Source organism: Monopterus albus, unplaced genomic scaffold (genome assembly GCF_001952655.1).
Source record: "Monopterus albus unplaced genomic scaffold, M_albus_1.0 scaffold203.1, whole genome shotgun sequence".
NCBI lineage: Eukaryota > Metazoa > Chordata > Actinopteri > Synbranchiformes > Synbranchidae > Monopterus > Monopterus albus.
The window spans coordinates 882,250-903,056 of record NW_018128083.1 but is presented as its reverse complement, the minus strand read 5'-3'; the positions used below and the strand labels follow the sequence as shown (position 1 = coordinate 903,056).

Below are 20,807 nucleotides of genomic sequence, written 5' to 3'. Positions count from 1 at the left end.
ATTCTCATTTGCTCTGACATGCACTGTGAGCTGTAGGGTCTTATATAGACAGGTGTGTGGCTTTCCTAATCACGTCCAATCAGTATAATCAAACACAGCTGGACTCAAATGAAGGTGTAGAACCATCTCAGGGATGATCAGAAGAAATGGACAGCACCTAAGTCAAATATATGAGTGTCACAGCAAAGGGTCTGAATACTTATGACCATGTGATATTTCAGTTTTTCTTTTTTAATAAATCTGCAAAAATGTCAAAAATTTTGTGTTTTTCTGTCAATATAGGGTGCTGTGTGTACATTAATGAGGAAAAAAATGAACTTAAATGATTTTAGCATATGGCAGCAATATAACAAAGAGTGAAAAATTTAAGGGGGTCTGAATACTTTCCGTACCCACTGTATATAATGTAGGTGGGCGGGGGGCAGACACAGTCTCTATGGGGTACTGGAAGCGTTGGGTGGGTAGCAGCTGCAAGGAGACAGCAGAGAGGCGTGTAAGATTGCGACCCTGCATCCTGGACTCAACTCTGGGTTGTCATAATTTAGGTTGTAAAACAAACTCGTCCAGATTTCTAGATAATGAGTTATAATGTAATTATGACTAGTCAGAACTGAAAAATAAATATCTGCAGTTATACTTTGTCTAATCATAACTCCAGTTTCAGATATCTACAATTGAATTTTGACTAGTCATAGCTTAGTTTGAGACATCCAAAAAGATAATTTGGATATCTTTTAAATGTGCCAAATTAAAGTTATCTGTAATTGGAATTCTAACTGGTCAAAATTACATAAGAAATGTCTTTAATTTGAATTTTGAATAGTTAGAACATAATTACAAAGAGCTGGATTTTACAAATTTCAAATTAAAGATATTTTTAATGTAATTACAGAGATCTGGATTTTACATTTTGCTTACGCAGAATTGAATTGTAGATAACTTACCTGTGAAGGTTGGATATAGAGGATTTACAGGACAGTCCCTCTATTGGGCTTACACTGCATTCAACACCTGAAAGGAATTTGCTGACTTTTTGTATTTGGATGTTAGAAGAAGTTGATGAAGAATCAAGACATGAGAGTTTCCCAGTTTAGGCAATTTACTTAATGAGCTCAGGTGAACATTGCACATCCTACAGCATCATAATATGATACAAAACTACCAAGACAACAGGAGGGAGAGGGCCATCTTTAATAACACAGAGGCTGCAGAGAAAGCTTCCAGGTGGTTCTGGATCAAGAGAGTGGATTCATGGGCGAGTACTGCTAGGGCACAAGTTGAGGCTTGATCAACCTCAGTGTTTCCTGATGTTTGAATGACTCAAAACACCTGATGACCTCAGGTAACATCACTGATGATGTACCCTAACTTGGCATCAGCAACAAAACAACCTTTATTACTCACTTAGATTTGGTATCTGGAATAAATAAATGTTGCAAAATGAAGCAAAATGGCGTAGAATACCTCAATCCTATGAGCACATAAAGTTCTTGAATCACCGTCGTTCCAGTTACATAAATACATAAATTATGAAAGTTATAAAGGGACACTTGTGTCAATATCACGCCACAAATCCTCCCTTTCTTTCTTCTCAGAGTGTGTGCCATTGTGATTCCTTGGAACTACCCTCTGATGATGCTGGCCTGGAAGACCGCAGCCTGTCTGGCAGCTGGAAACACAGTAGTCCTCAAACCTGCTTATGTCAGCCTCCACACCGGCAGTCAATCCCTATTCATCCAAGATTTCATGAAAATGTGTAATCTGTAGCAATTCTGTTGAGCGGATTTTTAAAAAGAAGTAATTTATGTTTGTTTCCAGGTGACTCCACTGACGGCTCTGAAGTTTGCTGAGTTGGCAGCAAGGGCAGGACTGCCCAAAGGAGTCATTAATATTCTGCCTGGATCAGGTAGGAACACACATTCACCCTGGCTGGTCAGTACATTTGTGCTTTGGTAGATCATCCCTGATTAATTTAATTGATTTGATTTGATTTGATTTCTTTCAAGCATGTAAAGACAGTTGATATGTCAACACACATAATTTTACACATATCCAACAAATGCTAATCCAATATCAATTTGCTTATACCTAGTACATGCTTGAATGGAGGAGGAAGAAGTCAGACTTATCCAGTCCTACCCCATGACATCATCTTACATCATTGGTTTGCAAGCAGTATCTCTACATAAATAATTCTCTTCTACACCACACAAGTAATAAAATAAAGAATTATAACAGAGTGTTAACATTCTTACATAATTAAATTCTTAAATAATTATCTTCTACACCACACAAGTAATATACTAAAGAATTATTACAAAGTGTTAACATTCGTACACCACACCCACACACAATGTTCCCTTACATACACTTTGAGTATGAGCAACTCATCAACAGAATGAAAGTTATTGGCTTCCTTGTCAAGAATCACACGAGGCTGAAATTGACTAATGATGCTATGCAATTAATCTCAAGCTTTTCTTTCAGGGGCTCTGGTGGGTCAGCATATGTCTGACCACCCTGATGTTCGTAAGCTAGGTTTCACAGGTTCCACTGAAATTGGTAAACAGATCATGAAAAGGTGAGAATTAAAACACATTTACAAAACTTGATCAAAATGCGATTTACCATAACCACTCATCTTTGTGTGTCTGTATTAATATTCATCTACAGTTGTGCAATCAGTAATGTGAAGAAAGTCTCTCTGGAGCTTGGAGGAAAATCCCCTCTTATCATCTTCAGTGACTGTGATATGGACAAGGCTGTGCGCATGGTACAGTGTATTTATTCATTCTGTAATACAGTGGAGTGAAGTACACAGTGACCACAATAATAAACATATAATTGAATTTATGCATGTCAAATAACCACCACAAACATTATGAGCTTCATAAATATAGATTTTATAGCAAAGCCGTTGTATTGGATTGCATGCAGCTGTACATGTGATCTAATAAACTGTTTGCTGAGTGTACATATACAGAAAGATGGAGTACAAAAGATGGAGGGGTGGCAGAAGCAGAGTGGTCTGCTTTCCAGTCTCATGCTAGTGATAGTTTGATTTTCAGAACCTGTATATTGTAGCTTTGAGTAATTACAGAAGTAAAACTGTGGTGTTAATGTGTATGTATTTCAGGGCATGAGCTCAGTGTTCTTCAACAAAGGAGAGAACTGCATTGCAGCTGGCAGACTGTTTGTGGAAGACACTATTCATGACCAGTTTGTGAAAAAAGTGGTATGTGTCTTTTTAGCTCACACTGCTGATGATTCTCAATTCTGATTTCTTCCACACTTCTGAAAGGTAAAAAGCCACCTAGAGGCATTTGATTCATTTCTGATCTGAATTTCAGTGTAGATGAATACTTATACTACAGTTTCAATCAAATTTATTTGTATAGCGCCAAATCAACAAAAGTCATCTCAGGTCACTTTACAAAGTATGGTCTAGACTCTAGACCTTACTATTATCACTATTATTATGGAGGAAAACCCAACAAATCCCCATTGGGCAAGCACTTGGCGACAGTGGGGAGGAAAAACTCCCTTTAACAGAAGAAACCTCCGACAGACCCCGGCTCTTGGTGGGCGGCCTTCTGCCTCGACCGGTTGGGGTGAGTGGATAGAGGAGAGAGAAAAGAAACGAAACAAGACACAACAAACAATCAAACACTGGGCAGGTTGATGTGGCCGGTGACTGCTGAGAGAGAGAGAGAGAGAGAGAGAGAGAGAGAGAGAGAGAGAGAGAGGACACACTACGGGAGAGAGGAGACACAAAGTTAGTAATGTGTAATGGTGGCATATAGAACATCTTGACTTCAGAAAAGGATGAGAAATGTAATATCATATGGACTTTAAAGGCTGTTTGGATGTCTTTCTCTCCGTCTCTCAGGTTGAGGAAGTCAAGAAGATGAAGATTGGTGATCCACTGGACCGCTCCACAGACCACGGGCCTCAGAACCACAAAGCCCACTTGGACAAACTGGTGGAGTATTGTCAGACTGGTGTCAAGGAGGGAGCCACCCTGGTCTGTGGTGGCAAACAGGTACAGCGACCAGGTAAGGCCACAAAAGGCTGAAAGTGTCAGAGATCAGTCACAGTGGTCCACCTCTGATATGATAGATGATGCTGTTTGACTAATTCTCCTTCCAGGTTTCTTCTTTGAACCCACAGTGTTCACTGATGTGCAAGACCACATGTACATCGCTAAAGAGGAATCATTTGGCCCCATCATGATCATTTCCAAGTTCAAGGGCGCGTAAGGCTGACTCAAGATTAATTCACACTGTGAAATTATTCATATCGCCATTTTGCTTTATTTACGACAGCTCGCAGAATCAGTATGACCTCATGAGCCCAGCCTTGTGTCTCTTCTTCTCTCTGTCTCCCTGCCTCAGTGAGGTGGATGATGTCCTAAGAAGGGCCAATGCTACAGAGTATGGCCTGGCATCAGGTGTTTTCACACGAGACATCAGCAAAGCTCTGTACGTCAGCGAAAGGCTCAATGCTGGCACAGTTTTTGTCAACACCTACAACAAGACTGATGTGGCTGCGCCTTTTGGAGGCTTCAAACAATCTGGATTTGGCAAAGACCTGGGTAAGAAAAACTGCAGCTGTTACTCCCTAGTTGGCATTCTTTTATTTATGCATTTTAATTGGGGAGGTCCCAGCCATTTTTTTTTTTTTTTTTTTTGCCCTGATTGCGATTTGAATTCTTTACCATTGGGTATCTGCTGATACCAACTTTAATCCAATACTAAATAGTTAATGTAAAAATCTCATTTGTAAGAGACCTCATACAGTCAGTATGGACAGAAGGAATGATTACAGTAACCAGTGTACGGTACATGCAGTATGAGCACATGAGTATTGATTTGTGACAGAGTTGGAAAAAAGGGAAATTATCCTTTGAAAATCCTGACATTTGTGGCAGGTGAAACCAATGTGTATGATGAGATGAAGTTACCGGGGTTGTGGATGAGCTGGTGACAGGAAGTGGTACCAAAATAAAAGCAGGATCCCGGAAGCAGACGGGGCAGGATCATGACAACTACCCTTCTTGATTAACATCCATATTTACAGATACTCTCTGTGTTACTTCAACAGGACAGGAGGCTCTCAACGAATACCTGAAGACAAAGGCAGTGACCATTGAGTACTAAGTGACATCACAGGAGACAGAAGGCAGTGAGGACATCAGCTTCCTGCATACAGTGATGCACATGTGGACACTGACTGAGAAGACATGCAGAGGGATGCACAAGCTCATGTGGATGAAGTGATGTCATCGCAATAAAATCAACTCCTGTAGTTGTGTCGTAAGAGGTGTTCTCTCACTAGTGACCCCTGACTGTAATACTCAGTGAGCCTTAACAGTCTGATTGATCACATTAACCTGTTAAATTTATCTAATACAAAAACACACCACAGATTAAGGAAGAATAATTTATTTCACTCAGTCTGTGACAGAGAAGAGCAATAACATGGTCTGAAAATGTACTTTTTGTCATGCCTAGTAAATTCATCATGGTCAAGGTGTCACCAGACTTGTACCTAAATGGGAAAAGATAAATTTGAGATGCTATTACATATTAGCTTTAAGATGTATAAGCTACAGCATGTGGTCATAAAGTTAACATAAATGTCAGTCTGAATTGCTGTATAAAGCTGTTTTCTCAAAATGGTGGTTGTGGAATAAAATGTGCCAGTCAAAGTCACATTCTTATTTCCTTAAAATGTGGTTCAATTAGTGACTATAGGTATTCAGGTGTTATTTTGTGATATTGCAGATCTTAAATCATCATGCCAAGAAGCTGAAAATGTAAGACAAACCAGGGCTCAGCCCCTGTGGAAGTTCAAAGAAGAGCAGCTAGGCAAGTGACAGAAGGGAAGTCGATTCAGTCTATGGCAAAGGAACACAAGCTAGACAGAATACTGGTAATTTTTTTGGTGGGCTAATTATTTGTAATTTATTTTTATATGGTTTGGGATATAGGTCATACAAAACCTACAGCCAGATCATCAGTAAAACAAAATTTCACAAGTAGAGATCAAATTTATATGAGATATTTTATTGTTTTGAAGTAGCACACCACATATTCACAGAAATATACAGAAATGTGCTAGATATATAAACAAAAGACCTGCGTGACTTTAGTACAGCTATAGTAGCAGCTCTGTGATCCTGTATTTGAGTGAAATGTGAACACCAGTCTGCATGCAAACATGCTCACAATGCCAACATAATAATGCCAAGCAGCTATAATGTTTTCCATGTTCATCATCTTAATGTCCAGGTTCAAGCATGTGGGTTCTCTCCGGATACTCCATCTTCCTCCCACAGTCCAAAGACATGCAGCTTAGGTTGATTGGCGTCTCTAAATTGCCCCTAGGAGTGAGTGTGAGTGTGTGTGGTCTGTCTCTTAGTGTCAGTCCTGTAATAGACTGGCGACCTGTCCAGGGTGGACCCCATCTCTCACCCAGTGTCAGCTGGGATTGGCTCCAGTCCCTCCATGGCCCTATTCAGGAATAAGTGGTATAGATAATGGATGGATGGATCATCTTAGTGTATCATGTTAGACACAAAGTTAGTGATGTGTAATGGTGGCATATAGAAGCATATAGAGCATCATGGGGCTCCCCAGCAGTCTAGGCTTATAGCAGCATATCTAAGGGAAGGCTCAGGGTCACCTGATCCAGCCCTAACTATAAGCTTTATCAAAAAGGAAAGTCTTAAGTCTAATCTTAAAGGTAGAGAGGGTGTCCGGCTCCCGAGCTGAGACTGGGTTCCATACGAGAGGAGCTTGATAGCTAAAGGCTCTGCCTCCCATTCTACTTCTGTGGACTCTAGGAACCACAAGTAGACCTGCACTCTGAGAGCGAAGTGCTCTGTTAGGATGATAAGGCTCTATGAGGTCTTTAAGATACGATGGAGCCTTGGCATTAAGGACTTTGTATATTAGGAGAAGGATTTTAAATTCTGTTCTGGATTTTACAGGGAGTCAGTGGAAAGAAGCTAATATAGGAGAGATATGATCTCTCTTGCTAGTTCCTGTCAGTACTCTGGCTGCAGCATTTTGGATTAACTGGAGGCTTTTTAGGGAACTATTGGGACATCCTGATAGTAAAGAGTTACAGTAGTCCAGCCAGGAAGTAACAAATGCATGGACCAGTTCTGACATGCAACAGATGTTGGCATCCTATGTCTTCTACCACTGAAAATAACAATAGCCTGTTCAAGAAAAAGAAATCAAAGAATAATGTTTGTGATATTGAGAAAACGCTTTTTTCATTTATGGTATATAGACTTCCTGTACACAAATACCCAGTTGTCTTTTATTGGATCTGTTTATTCCCATCCTTGTCCCTTTAAATTATGAAGACCGGGTAGAACATTGTACTGTAATAGACCTACTGTACAGATCTGCACTGCGCTCTGCTGGACGGCAGTGGAATCGTGCATCACGCCGAACATATCTGTAAGGAGGTTTTTCTTTTTCCCCCCCCCCCCCCCCCCGACCCATCACATGATTATGTTACTGTGTTTGTCGTGAACAGCCCACTCGCCCATTTCATTGGTGCCTTCTTAAGCTGGGATGGGCACGATTCTGCAGGAACGAGTGCCACAACGGTGTCTGGAGAGGGTGTCCATCAGGGACAGAGAATGGAGGAAGGTGTGGAGCAGCAGCGGGCCTAATGTGGCCAGGTAGAGTCAGATGTTAGACTATTATTTTAAAACGAATGGTGAGGCGGGGATGCGCCATCCCTGTAAAGCTCTTTCCGATGTCAGTATCACTGCACTTATATGTCGAAATGTTGTGCGTTTGTGCTTTATATATGTAATTACCGACATGTCGGCGTCACTGCACGTCGCGGGATGCCTTGTGGTATCCATATTTCATTTTCATATGCGTTGTTATTTGAGTCATTAGTTGTTTCTAATATTTAATACGTTCATATTTTATATTTTCCGAGCAACAGAATGGGAAGGCGGCAGTCACAAAGGAAGTCACTGCAACCACAACACACGTTTCCAAGTCAAGAAATTAATAACGAGAAAGTAAGTGTGAAGTGACTATGAGTAGTTTAATTGATTAGTCACTGGACAGTAAATTAATAGCAGCTTAGAATGATAATTGATCATTTCCCAAGCAGAAATGACAAACATCTGCAGTTTTCAGGTGTTTAGAAAGATTAGCAGCATTTCATATAAATTTAATAAATGTGAGCCTTGAACTGTTGGTTGGGCAAAACAGGACATTTGTTGCCATGACTTCTGGAGAATTACAATGGGTAGGATGTTTTTCACTATTTCAGACAATTCATAGTCCAAACAGTTCACAGAGAAAGTAATAGATTAATCAGTGATGGAAATAATCTCCAGTTGTAGTTTTAGTTTGAAATATGTGTTTAAAGAGTGAATATATATAGTGAATGGTTGAAAACACATGCAGGTCTAACAGGTTTCTTTGTAATCACAGAGGCAGCAGCCGAGAAGAAAGCACAAGCCTAATGCTAAACACAGCACTCAGCACAGGTGAGATTGCTGTTTGTAAAGTTCTGTGTCATTCTTTGCTGCTGGAGTGTTAATATATGATTTGCTTTTGCTTTTTAGTGCTCAGGGAACTTCTGCATCAAAACCCCACCCACCGTCCCCTGTTGAGGACAGGATGGAGCCAGCTACTCAGCCAGCTGCTCAGCACTGTGGCCACAGAGGACAGAAGCACACAGCTGTGAGAGGAAGCAGACACACACCAGCCTTCCCCTGCTACTGCCTGTCTGACTCAAGTCCTCATCTGCTGGACAGACACTCACCAGAGTTGAAGGTGGGAAGCCTGAGTGCCCATGGAGAAGGTGACAGTGACACTGATTTGTCTGAGTCAGAGAGACTTTTTGTTTCACCCATTCAGGTTCTTCCACAACTTGAGCTGAGGCCAGAGGTCATCGAGGCTGAAGACTGCTCCACTCGCAGCCACAGACCCAGAGCACAGGGCCATGGTAGTTTTGACTTCCCAGACTTCCTTCCTCCACCTTTTAACTCCTGGAGCCTCAGTCAGCTGGCTGTCTTTTACAACATGGAGGGCCGGGGGGCCCCTCGGCCAAGACCTGTGGGCCCTTTGGAAATGTACCTGGAGAGGCTGCTGCAGCTGGAGTGGCATCAGATCCAGACTGTCCAGGAGGAGAGTGGGAAGTCGGCTGTGTCAGATGTTCTTCTTAGCTGCCACAGGTCCACTGCTGCTGCCTCATCACGCCTCAGTTCTCCTAAGTGTATCCTCCAGTGTCAGCGTGCCTTCCCCCTCACCTTCCTTTCCTCCTTGATCAGTCACTCTGCCCTGCTCTCCAGCTGTGCCTGCACTTTATGCCGCTTCCGGCACTCAACCTGTAGCACAGCGTGTTGCCGCCCCACCCACAGCCACACCCGTCAGGCCGGAGTAAGCCCTGTTCTGGAGCGCAGGGGGCTCGTGTCACTCCCCAAAAGGAGCTACAGTGAGAGCCGGGTGCACGCCCCAGACAGGAGTTCAGCATTCCAAGTTCAGATGTTCAGCAGCCCTGTGAGGGCCAACAGCCACCTGCGGAGAATGCAAGCCTCAGGCAACATCCGCAACCCTGTTCAAGGTGCTAACACTAAGCCTCATTATACTGCCAGGGACTCGAGTTTTGGGATTGGGAGGGACTGTGTGGGAGCACGGGGAAATGGGTTGAACTACAGGAAGACAGGGGTATTTAGGAGAAGGAGTGGGTCAGAGCAGCAGGGAGGTGGAGGAGAAAGACAACAGAACGGATTAGAGAAAAGACGGAGTGGGTCTGAGTGTAGGAAAGGAGGAACTGAGCGAAGGAGGACAGCTGAGTTTAAGGAACAGGAAATAAAACCAGATGCTGTAACTGCAATAATGGACAATTTACCTGGTTCCAAATATTCTCCAGATAACAAACCAATCAAGCCAAAACAGGTTGAATTTATGACATAACAGCCTCTTGATTACTGTATGTGTATATGCCACACCTACAGTCATGTCTCTTAATATTGGAATATGAATGTGTTTTTTCAAATAGTTGAATAGTTTGATTGAAAGTGTAGCAAGTTTTTCTTTTGCTTTTCTTTTGTTATTTTGATTGTGATGATTTAAAAAAAAATTTTTTTTGGTTCTCAGCTAATTAAAGTTAAATTATTAGGATAAATCCATTGCTATTCAGCTATGATGCTGCAGTGGACCTTTACATGAACTGGTGACTTACATAAATCTTGCCATGTGTATGGAAATGTATTTTTTTGTTTTCTTCTTTTATTATTTATTTATTCACCCAGTAAGCACTTGTCAGCACAATACACTATGTAAATATGACTATGAAATTTTTTTTAACACTGCCAATTTTATTAGTGATGTAAATAAAAAGCCATCTCTCTCGGTTTAGTCCATTTCTGGATAGATGAAATGTTCTGCTGGCACCCCTGAGGGTGCTGACCTTTGCATGAGAATATTTCAAGACAAAAATTAATTAGTTTATTATGTCTTTTGATGCATGAAAAATTAAACAAAAAACTAAATAGAATGGCTGACTTGCAATTGTGTGCCTCCACCAGCCAGTCAAGTTGCAGTTCACATACATCTGTCCAGGATCATAGAATTCATGTAGTGAAAACTGAAAACTTTAATATTAGATATTAAATGTACATTTTTAGTAACAGGGAAGTCATCACTACATTGACACATATGACTGTAGAAAATCATTTCGAGTGAGAAACATGCTGTCTTCAATTAGACTGTTGTTACAGAGGGCTGATAAAGAGATCTGTAACATCATCCCTGGGTCCAAGTGAATGTTTTTGGCAAATTTTAAGAAAAGCCTTCAAGCATAGCTCTCAGATGATGATCCAGTTTATATTGTAAGGTTCAACAAAGCATTTACTGAAGACCTAGAAGATAAACACCAGCCTCACTTGGCTCAGGATTGCCACTGCAATAGATGCCGGGTTTGAGGATTTAAAGTGTCTTTCCAAACCTGAAAGGGCTGAAGTGTGGGATTCTACAGGCAACCTGGTGAAGGAGAGGCAAGCTCAGGATCCATCTGCTGAGACCACAGCGGAACAATCAGCATAGAAGAGGAAGACGTCCAGCTTCATGCTTTCGTCTTCTGATTCAGACACAGATGATCAAGTGAAATCTATTAACAAGCCCCCAACCTGTAGAAATCCAAAACTGATGTGGATGAATGCCCACTGGAATGGTTGCTAGCACAAACGACATAAGGAGTCAAGTTTTTAGAGGAGGACAGTCTTTCCAGTAGCTGCAGCCCTGCTGTTATAATATTGTTATGATGGTTGAATAATCATTACTGTGCATCAGGTCGGAGTATCTGGTGGAGCCACGGTTCAGAGTCTCTGCTGTGGCACGGTAACAATGCAAAAGCTTTTCAAAATGGAAAAATAACACCTGCATCTCACCAATTATTAAAACTTTACCTCACTGATTAAATCTCATCATCCATTTCATAGTGAATGTTTTAAAACTTAATTTAAATTTTTAATCACTTTTATTGGCCAAGTACGTTACACACAAAGAGTTTGTCTCCAGTACAGAACCGAGGCAGCCAACTCACTGCAGCACTGCTCTGGTCATCGGCAGCAAGTGGGGTTCAGTGTCTCACCCCAGGGCACTTTGACACTGTTGAAGACAGTGATACTATGAGTAAGACTGAAGCAGCAGAGCAGCATACACCCAGCCCAGACCCAGACTCTGCTGTGGTGTCTTTCCTCCACCTCCTCTGTCCCCTCCAGCGGAACCTGCAGTCACTGCTTCAGTCCTGGCCGGTGATATGAGTGAAGAGTCCAGCAGATAACCAGAATCAGAGGAAGTTTCTCCTCCACCAGCTTCTCTGACCACTGAACTGCCTGCCAACGATGCTCTTGATGACAGTGACACTATAAGTCAGACTGAAGCAGCAGAGCAGCCTAAACCCAGCCCAGAACCAGAGCCTTTTGCTGTCTGTCATCCACCTGCTCCACTGACCACCAGTGCTGAACCTCCTGCCAACATTGCGTTGGATGAGCCAGCAGTGCAGCCACTAACTTGCTCTGAACCAGACCCTGCTGTGGTGTCTGCTCCTCTCCTCCCTCAGACCCCCGCTGATGAACCTCGTGTCATCATCTCCTGCCAGGCTGAACTAACACCCAGTCCAGACCCAGACTCTGCTGTGGTGTCGCCTAGATCTACTCCACTGACAGCCAGTGCTGAGCCATCAACCAACATTGCATTGGATGGACCAGAAGCTCAGCTTACACTCAGCACAGAACCAGATTCTGCTGTGGTGTCACCTCTACCACCTCCTCTGACCCCTCCAGCTGAACCAGCACTCACTGCTTCAGTCCTAGAAGGTGAGTTCACAAGTGAGCAGCCCAAGGGAAAAACAGTTGTTCAGGTTCTCCCTGATGTGGAGCAGAAGCACCCAAATCTCAGCCAAGGTGAGGACCAAGTAGCAAAGGGTGGATTTCGACGCTTCCTCACTTGAGAAAACCTCTCTGCTGCTGTTTTCTGCAGAGGAAACTGACTCAGACTATTCCTCCATTTGATTGTTCCTGTGTTTACTGTGGTTTACTGCATTCCTGTTCAAAATAATAAATTCATTGTTTCACGGGAGTCTCATTTACTATGAATTAATGAATCTTGAAGCAAAAATCTGAAGTTAGAGTCACTCTTTTGCACTAATTGTGGTACATAAACATGTAAACCATAATCCATCTCAATATTGGAAAGACAAATATTTTTGGAACTTTTTTTCATCAAAGCATTTATAACCAACAAGAAATAACAATAAATTGACAGAAATAAAAGGATTGCTCTGGAGGAAGACAAATGTTTTGTCTTCACTCAGCTTCTGCTCTGTGTCATGCCATCAACATTACCTTTTATATTTTCACATGCATACTAGTCCCAGTTCTGTATATTTGTAGATTTGATCACTTACAGCTTTTCTGACATGTTTTACTGACATGCTTCAATTACTGCAAACTCATCAAAATTAGTAATGCATTTTAGAATGTTTTATACCTGAATAGATGAGCATTAAGAAAATAAAATGTAGTTGTTTTCTATAGCATTCATAGAGAGAGGATGTTAGGAGGATGGCATGTTTTTAAACCAAATAGAAATGAAATAATATAATACCACAATGATTTGACTAATCTATAAAAATATTATTCTTTATTATTTGTCACTTAATTGTGAACTATTTTGTTTATGGTTATGTATTTGGTTTTATAAGATGCAGTGCATGGGGCTCTCGGAGCCACCACATAGGGGTTTCATAAATTCTCTAGCGGTACTGTTTGTTTCCAGTCGTTGTTTCAGACCGGGCATGTTTTTGTAGCTACACAGCCACAATGGATGCTGTAACTCAGCGTGTTTTGGAGTATTTAACTGAAGTTGAAGAGGCAGCTGAGGATGTTCTCACCACTAAACAACAGGTAGCTAAATACTTCGTAATTAAAAGCTGCATGTTGGTTAAATGCACGGGCATCGGAGGACGGATATCAAGAACTATAATTGAGAATTTAGAAGCTAAGCTAACTAGCTAATTTATGGTTCCCTGCTAGTTTTTACTATAACTAAATTTCCACATTTCTGTTGTCTTCTTGTTGTCATTCTTGTCTTTATCGTGGAATTATCAAGCCCATCTCGCAAAATGTTTGGTAGTCTTGTGTTAATAGTAAGGACAGAACACTAAAGAAAAAAGCGGTGGCATTAGCATCAGTTAAGTGTAAGCACTGTAAACATAGGCGTCAGTAGACCACTTTTACTGGGACACGTGCCCCAGTAAAAGCACACATTCGAGTTTTAACAAGCTTCTATATTTTGCATTGGATTAATTTAATTTGGGGAAAGAATCCATTTGTTCTAATCTAGAATGTCAAAGCATTTGAATAAACCCGATTAACTTATTTTGACTCAAACATAATTGACTCCTTTAGATGGACATAAGAAATTTCTTTAGATGAGGGAGAGAGAGGGAAGGGGTTCGGAGAGATGAGGATGAGAGAGGTGAGACCTCGCTGTAGTTTGGTAAACAAGCTAACGTTAGTTTAGTTAGCTAGTATGTAACCAGGGGCAGATGTTGAATGTGAAGTAAATTAGAGCTCTGTACATCAGTCCATAGGATCATTTGGACTACTCTCAACACGCTATTTATCGGTGTACCCTACTACATGGAATCAAATGAATGCCCATTACAGTGCGTAATATATCACATGTAGTGATTTATGTTAACATTGGACGATTCATTCTGCATTTATTGAGTATCCTATAACATAGTTGATGCTCTTGTCACACAGTCCAAATATTTGTTTTATGCATTTTTAATAAACTGGTGAACCTGAGGCAGGACAGCAAAGTGTGGAGGAAGCTGTCTGTGTCTATGGAGACGCAGCCCTCCCTCAGCCCTCTTCCCTGAGGCTGCCTAGCATGGTCACCTTTTCCATCGCCTGGTACCGGTGATGTGCCAAAAAGTGTCTGCCTGCCAGAAAGTGATTACAGTCTGCAGGAGCGTGCACAGCCCAATAAAAAATGCATTGGCCAATTTATATTTGCATACAGCTGCTTTTGTTGGAACCAAAATATGATAAAATGCCCAATGACTGGTAGTACAAAGGTATGTCTTTGTAAAACTTGAACTTTGGAGGAAATTGTATCTGAATAATTGTAATTGTAGCCAAAAGAAGCTGTAACAGTTTAGAGTGCAGTCAGGCTTTTTTGAGTCATAACTTCTGGATGTACTTAGGTGGTAATATGTAACATTTGTTTGTGAAATGGCTGATTAATTTGATATATTTTTTAAAATAAATACAGCTAAATGTAAAGTGTGATTGAAGCCAGTTCACTATATATGTGGATCTTGTAATATATGTACACTGTTCCCAAGACAAACATGTATTCTGGAAAAAACTTATATAATAAGTATTTATAACTATATTAATCATATCGGTGTATGGTGTTACACATTATGTATGTTGATAGAAACAGTGTACAGTACAGGATATAAAAATCAGTTAGAGTTAGAAAAATAAAGTTAATTTGAAAACCCCCTTTTCATTTTTAAGATTTTAGTTTAAATCACTTTTTGGTAAAGATAAACTGCGTTTTACTGGTTAAACTGGCCCTTTAGAGTTGCACAAAACCTAGTGGTTAACTGCGGTTGAAATATAGCCTACAAGACTGAAATTAAAATTAATTTGGGTCAGAAAACCCCTGTCAATATCACAATACTAGCTGTAATCAGCTTTTGGCAGGGAGAATACTGCCAGTCTGAACATCCCAGTGCTGACAGCTTTTTACTGGTGTGTGGTGGAGAGTACCCTCACTTTATCCATTACCACTTGGTATGGGAACTGCTCCGCTGCTGACAGGAAGGCACATTCAGCTGGAGCTGATTATTTGAATGCTAAAATTGAAAACCAATTACCTACCCAAGCAATGACTATTTGAGGTGATATTTAATACAAGTTTGGATTTTGATGGACATTCAGTATATTACAGTAACATACAGTACAACTATAACAGGCTTTTAAAATGATGCCACCTGACAATATTACAGAAATTTTCTCCTGAAACACTGTAATATAATGCATATTTATATTATAAACTACTGTATAGATATTAACCATTGGTGCAGTCTATGAGTCTGATGATGTTTTAGTAATCAATAAAAAAACAATATTAGATAATGGGCTGTGTTGTTTCAGATTGTGGACCTGGACAAAAAGAGAAACAGGAACAGAGAGGCTTTGAATGCACTGAAAACTGCAATGTCAGATTCAGGTGAGTAACCCTTCAGGACGAGGTGTTGCCCCAGAGGAGAGGTTTTGTAATGTGGACTTTTCACTGCATTTGGTTTGAGTCACACTTGTTACCTGGCACTCACTGACAGCCATTTGCTTAGACTATGTAAATGATAATTATAGATATTTCAAAGAAAAATACATTTACTGCCTTGATGTGAATGTGGTGGATGGTTGTAATATTGGAGAGATGTGTCACACATGAAATGAGACTAAGCACTGCTGTTTTTTGCAGAAAAAGTGAAGGTTTGCTTTGGAACCATGTTCATCAGATTTCCCAAATCAAAGACAAGAGAAATGATTCAGAAAGGTAAAAACTGCCAATTAGTATGATAGCTAAATATATTGATTTTCCCTGAATATAAATTGACCTGTGTTACACATACTGTGACTAAACAGTATCATCCTGATCATCCTGAAATTGTTTTTGATCTTTGTTCCTCAATTCATAGACCAGGAGCAGCTTGACAAAGAGATAAATGACCTTCGCAAAGGACTGAAAGCAAAAGTTAATCGTCTCAATGAGATCCAAGGTATGAAGAGCATTTTGGCTGCTTGTTTGATCTCTTGCAACCTACTAATTTAAAGGAACAGTTTTGGGAAATACGCTTGACTGAGAGGTGAAATATAAACATATAGAGAACAAGAGGAGAGGGCCAAGAACAGAGCCCTGGGGTACTGGGGTATTTCAGATGAGAAAATCCTATGAGGTATTATAAGTACACTCTTGTAGTTTACATTCACTTGAACGTTAAAACATTCAGTACTGTGCAAAGGTCTTAGGCCACTGTTTGATTTGCTGTTTTAGCAAGGTTGTAATGATTTATAATTAAAATTATAATTTATGTTGATTTTGTCTCTTTATTAAGATATAATCAGCAAATACAGGAAATATAGTATGTACACAGTATTAAACATTTTAATTTTCATAACAAAATGGCTTATACAGTCCAAAGTCAGTATGTATTGACTTCTCTTTGCAATTAGCACAGCTTGAATGCTTCTGGGGAGACTGTTGAAGTTTTGACACCATGACAGACCCTCCACCATGTTTCACTGAAGGCTGCTGGCACTCATTACTTCTATCTCAACTCTTATTCTCACATACTGTCAACGATTGGACCTGGACACTTCAAACTTCTATCCATCACTCCATTAGACTCTTTTCCACAGATTTTTACTCCAATCTTTGTGAGTGTTTTGCATGACTCAGCCTTTTCTCCCTGTCCCCTTCTGAAAAAGTGCTTTCTTGGCTGCTGTCCTTCCACAAAGACTATTCCTAATCAAGCTTCTTCAGACTGTGGAAGTATCAACTTGGCACCCAGGTGAAGCTGCCAGATGCTGGATTTCCTCCAGTCCCTCAAAGAAGAAGCTTAGAGAAACTTATTAATAGATTCTAGCAGTTTCTTTAGGTCTTTTACTGTTATTTTTGTCCTTAATCTCAGCTTGAATACCACATGTGGAGTATAGAGTTTTATGATGGGTTTTTTTTAATACTGTGTATATATTTCCTATATTTTGTAGTTGTATTTTGGTAAAGAAACATAGTCATCATATCATTGCTAAAACAAATCTAATGGTGGCCTAAGACTTTTGCACAGTACTGAAGGTGGTTAATCTGTGGATCCGTGAAAGCTGAGATGAAAAACTGTCTGAAAACCTTTGTCATCAATGTGAAATATGTCCTCAGGCCCCTGAGGAGGAATGTTTGGTCTCCAATAACTTATGTTTGTACAGGAAAAAAAAGTTTTCTGAGAGACCTACAGTCAGTTGAAATGGAAACAGAGTTCAGTCTGTGTTAAAGGAGACAGCTGTAGAACCTGGAGGAGGACAACAGGGAGGGGTTGCAACTCAATAATTATTTATCTGGTAAAACTAGTCAAAATGGAAAGTTCCTTCATGTTGTTTTTGGACAAAGAGCTCAGTCACAATTGCACCCAATGCAAGAGGAAATATTTTAAATCAATATCTAGTTTTTTTTTTTAGTTTGTTTTGTTCAGCCTGCTAGCTGAAGTCAAAACTGGTCTGTGACCACACTGAATATCATCCCAGCAATCCCCTGAAAGATGATCATGGCGTCTGTCTTTGTGTTTGCAGGTAGACCGGAGGTGAGAGGATACAACCTTTCTCCTCTATCCACTGATGAAATCAAAGCTATTGACAATCTTTTGAAGAGATGACACCAGATCTGCTCTCCACTCCATAGTTTTGAGGACATTCAACTAAAGTGTTACCTGAGAACTTAGCCTTGAACTGCAGCACAGCAATGTGCTGGATAAATATGCAATAATATGCATTTTTTTGTCAAATATAAGACTGGTAGTGTATTTAAGTGTTCACTTTCCCCTGACAATTGAAGAGTGTCTACTCAAACTAGGTATGGGCAATATGGATCAAATTCTGTATCAGTGATTATGTTATTTTATACAGTATTGATTTGCAGCATTTGGATAATCAGCTGTGAAATTGTAAAAAGGACAAAACCATACAGGATTGGCTTATTTTGCTTACTCCAGTTAAGAAAATACTTCATGTGATTAATGCAAAAAAAAAAAGTAAATGCATTATTGCCATAACGCATTTATGGCATCACACTGTCAAAATGTGTAATGTAACACAAGCACAGATGTTCAAAGGATAGTTACCATGGTACAAACTGTATAAGATGTCTCCTTTAAAGCTGCCTCTAACCAGAGGCTGTGGTATTGTAACCTTCCTGTAGTTGTGACTATAGCTAGTTTGTACTCAAACCAATGCTGATGTTATTTTGGAGTCTTGTCTGCTGTTTAATTTTGTATTTATTCTGTTATTGGCTGTTTAAACCATAGATGGTGCTGTGGCCTTAGTCCTCTGTAGTTACTGGCCGAACCCTGACAGTCTACACCAAGAGCTGTTCACAAGCTTAAACAACTGAAAAGCTAATTTCAGGCTAACTGTAAAGTTTTTATAAGTAAAACCACAGTTTATTACAACTTGAGTATTATTTTTGTTTCTGTCAGTTTTAATAACACTACTCACTAATAAGGGTGATGCCGCAGTTAAATAGGGGGAAACAAACATTTCACTAATAATCCTCATTGCACAATAGGTCAGAATCAGAATGCCTTTACCATCATTACATATGCCACACACAACGAAATTTTAATAGCTCATCAAAAAACTATTACACACATACATATTCAATATGGAAATTTAAAATATAAATAGTGTAATATCATAAACACAAAAAACCCAACAAGTTAGAAACAGGTAAAAGTGCATCAACAACAGATATAAAGTTCCCTGATATTGCACAGTAATACAATTACAGGAATGCTATTGTGACACCGAGGGAATGCTGCAGAGTGGAGAATGAGAGTTCAGAGTAATAACTGCTGTAGACTAAAAGCTATTTCTCAGTCTGGAAGTACGTGTCTTTAGGGCTCTATAACGTCTTCCAGATGGTAGCAACAAGAGATGTTTATGGAAGAGGTGGGAACTGTCCTTGACTATGTTGCAGGCCCTGTAGATGTCCTCTAGAGAGGGCAGAGCGAGTCCAATGAGTTTTTGAGATGTACCTATGATTTTCTGCAGAGCCGCTCTATCAGCTGTTGAGCAGTTTCCATACCAGGATGTAGTACAGTATGTCAATATGCTTTCTTTGGTCCTAACTGACATGGATGCACAGAAACTTTACACTTATCACTCTCTCCACCTCCTCTCCCTCAATTTTCAACGGTAAGAGCTCCCGCTGATGTAGACTAAAATCAACGATGAGCTCTTTTGTCTTTCTAATATTCAGTGACAGGTTATTATCTGCACCTCATCTTGGTAAGCAGTCTCATTGCCATTTGAGATGAGCCCCACCACTGTTCTGTCATCAGCAAATTTAATTGATGTTTGTGGGTTGAGCGGCTATGCAGTCATACGTGTAGAGGGAATAGAGGAGGGGACTCAGCACACATCCTTGTGGTGCTCCTCTGCTGAGGGTTCAGTCTTCTTTTTTATTTACCACCCAATCTTTGAATACATATATTGAAATCTTGATTATTTTGGCTAATTTGCATCATTATACAGCCATTGCACTTCAGTTTGTGTTTCTGTTGTCTCTGTTAAGTTTTTTGTTCAAATGACACATACCATACATCCTTAATCACTGTATGGGTGACAAACAACCAGTGTGCTTTCTCCAGGGCTAATAAACTGTAAATAGCCTGGGGAGGGACAAGTTAGAATTGTGTCTGTGTGTGTTTGGAGATGGTGGTGGTAGTGGTTTTAGTTCACTCTCTCCTCTGACTTTGGTTACGTGCCACTGCTCTTGGTATAGGAACCAGCTCTGAGTGATGAATTTATGAGTCAAAGGATGTGATCCTGCCGATGGTCTGAAATATTAGACAATTAAACCAACAAAAGACACACAACAGTGCTATGATAAGAATGTGCCATGCTGACCCATTTGTCATCCAACTGGGAGACTCTGAATTGACATTTTAATCAATTAGGATCAATTATACAGTGATATTTGCCTGCACTAGTCTGAAGGAGCAAAATTATTCTCACCCAAGAGGAACAAAAATCCACCATTATTACATACAGTGGGTGTGACAGTGTCTTGTGGAGATGTATGCCTCTAACTGTACTGTAGCTATATTGACATGTTAATCAGTTTGAAGATCAGACACCTGTATGTGTGCCTGAAAGACACATTTCAGCCAACAAAATGTACGATAAACACTTTCAACAGCTGTCACTTGTTGAGAGATAGCTGAATACATTTGCTTACAAAAATACAAATTCTGATCTACCCCAGTGGAGAGGTTTTGAGTTTTTCTCAGAATGTTAGCAGTGTGTATATTTGACTATGGTTACGTCCTGGTGCAAGGCTGAATTGTTATCTAGAGAAAATATTTCATTGAGCTGTCCCTGCTGAGTCATTCATAGTCTGCAGAGCTGGAGTAATGATTTACTATGACTTACTGGCCGTTGTCAGATTGTGAGGAAA

General features: G+C 40.2%; 3 protein-coding genes across 6 annotated transcripts in view; all 3 read left to right on the top strand.

Annotated features, from left to right (window-relative positions):
• The window catches only part of LOC109970592 (cytosolic 10-formyltetrahydrofolate dehydrogenase-like), a 59,450-nt gene extending 53,749 nt beyond the window's left edge, over positions 1-5,701 (top strand). For both annotated transcript variants that reach the window (XM_020618260.1, XM_020618259.1), the window contains exons 15-23: positions 1,596-1,701; positions 1,819-1,906; positions 2,488-2,581; positions 2,674-2,773; positions 3,137-3,235; positions 3,890-4,055; positions 4,150-4,255; positions 4,395-4,594; positions 5,104-5,701. In XM_020618260.1, coding sequence (XP_020473916.1) covers positions 1,596-1,701; positions 1,819-1,906; positions 2,488-2,581; positions 2,674-2,773; positions 3,137-3,235; positions 3,890-4,055; positions 4,150-4,255; positions 4,395-4,594; positions 5,104-5,159 — 1,015 coding nt within the window. In that variant the 3' untranslated portion in view covers positions 5,160-5,701. The remainder of the gene's footprint in view (positions 1-1,595; positions 1,702-1,818; positions 1,907-2,487; positions 2,582-2,673; positions 2,774-3,136; positions 3,236-3,889; positions 4,056-4,149; positions 4,256-4,394; positions 4,595-5,103) is intronic.
• A 1,834-nt stretch (positions 5,702-7,535) lies between these two features.
• On the top strand, positions 7,536-10,556 carry LOC109970600 (uncharacterized). Of its 3 annotated transcripts, XM_020618278.1 has the most exons (5): positions 7,537-7,702; positions 7,978-8,056; positions 8,478-8,533; positions 8,612-8,822; positions 8,907-10,552. In XM_020618278.1, the coding sequence occupies exons 1-5, from the start codon at positions 7,593-7,595 to the stop codon at positions 9,963-9,965; spliced, it is 1,515 nt and encodes a 504-aa protein (XP_020473934.1). In that variant the 5' UTR covers positions 7,537-7,592; the 3' UTR covers positions 9,966-10,552. The 3 variants fall into 3 exon arrangements, with proteins under 3 accessions (XP_020473932.1, XP_020473934.1, XP_020473933.1); XM_020618276.1 differs by having other exon boundaries at positions 7,536-7,702; positions 8,612-10,553; XM_020618277.1 differs by having other exon boundaries at positions 7,699-7,781; positions 8,612-10,556.
• A 2,769-nt stretch (positions 10,557-13,325) lies between these two features.
• pdrg1 (p53 and DNA-damage regulated 1) lies at positions 13,326-18,381 on the top strand. Its single transcript, XM_020618283.1, has 5 exons — positions 13,326-13,459; positions 15,731-15,806; positions 16,062-16,136; positions 16,279-16,359; positions 17,924-18,381. Exons 1-5 carry the CDS (start codon positions 13,376-13,378, stop codon positions 18,004-18,006), a joined length of 399 nt encoding a protein of 132 aa, XP_020473939.1. The 5' UTR covers positions 13,326-13,375; the 3' UTR covers positions 18,007-18,381.
• Positions 18,382-20,807: the final 2,426 nt, after the last annotated feature.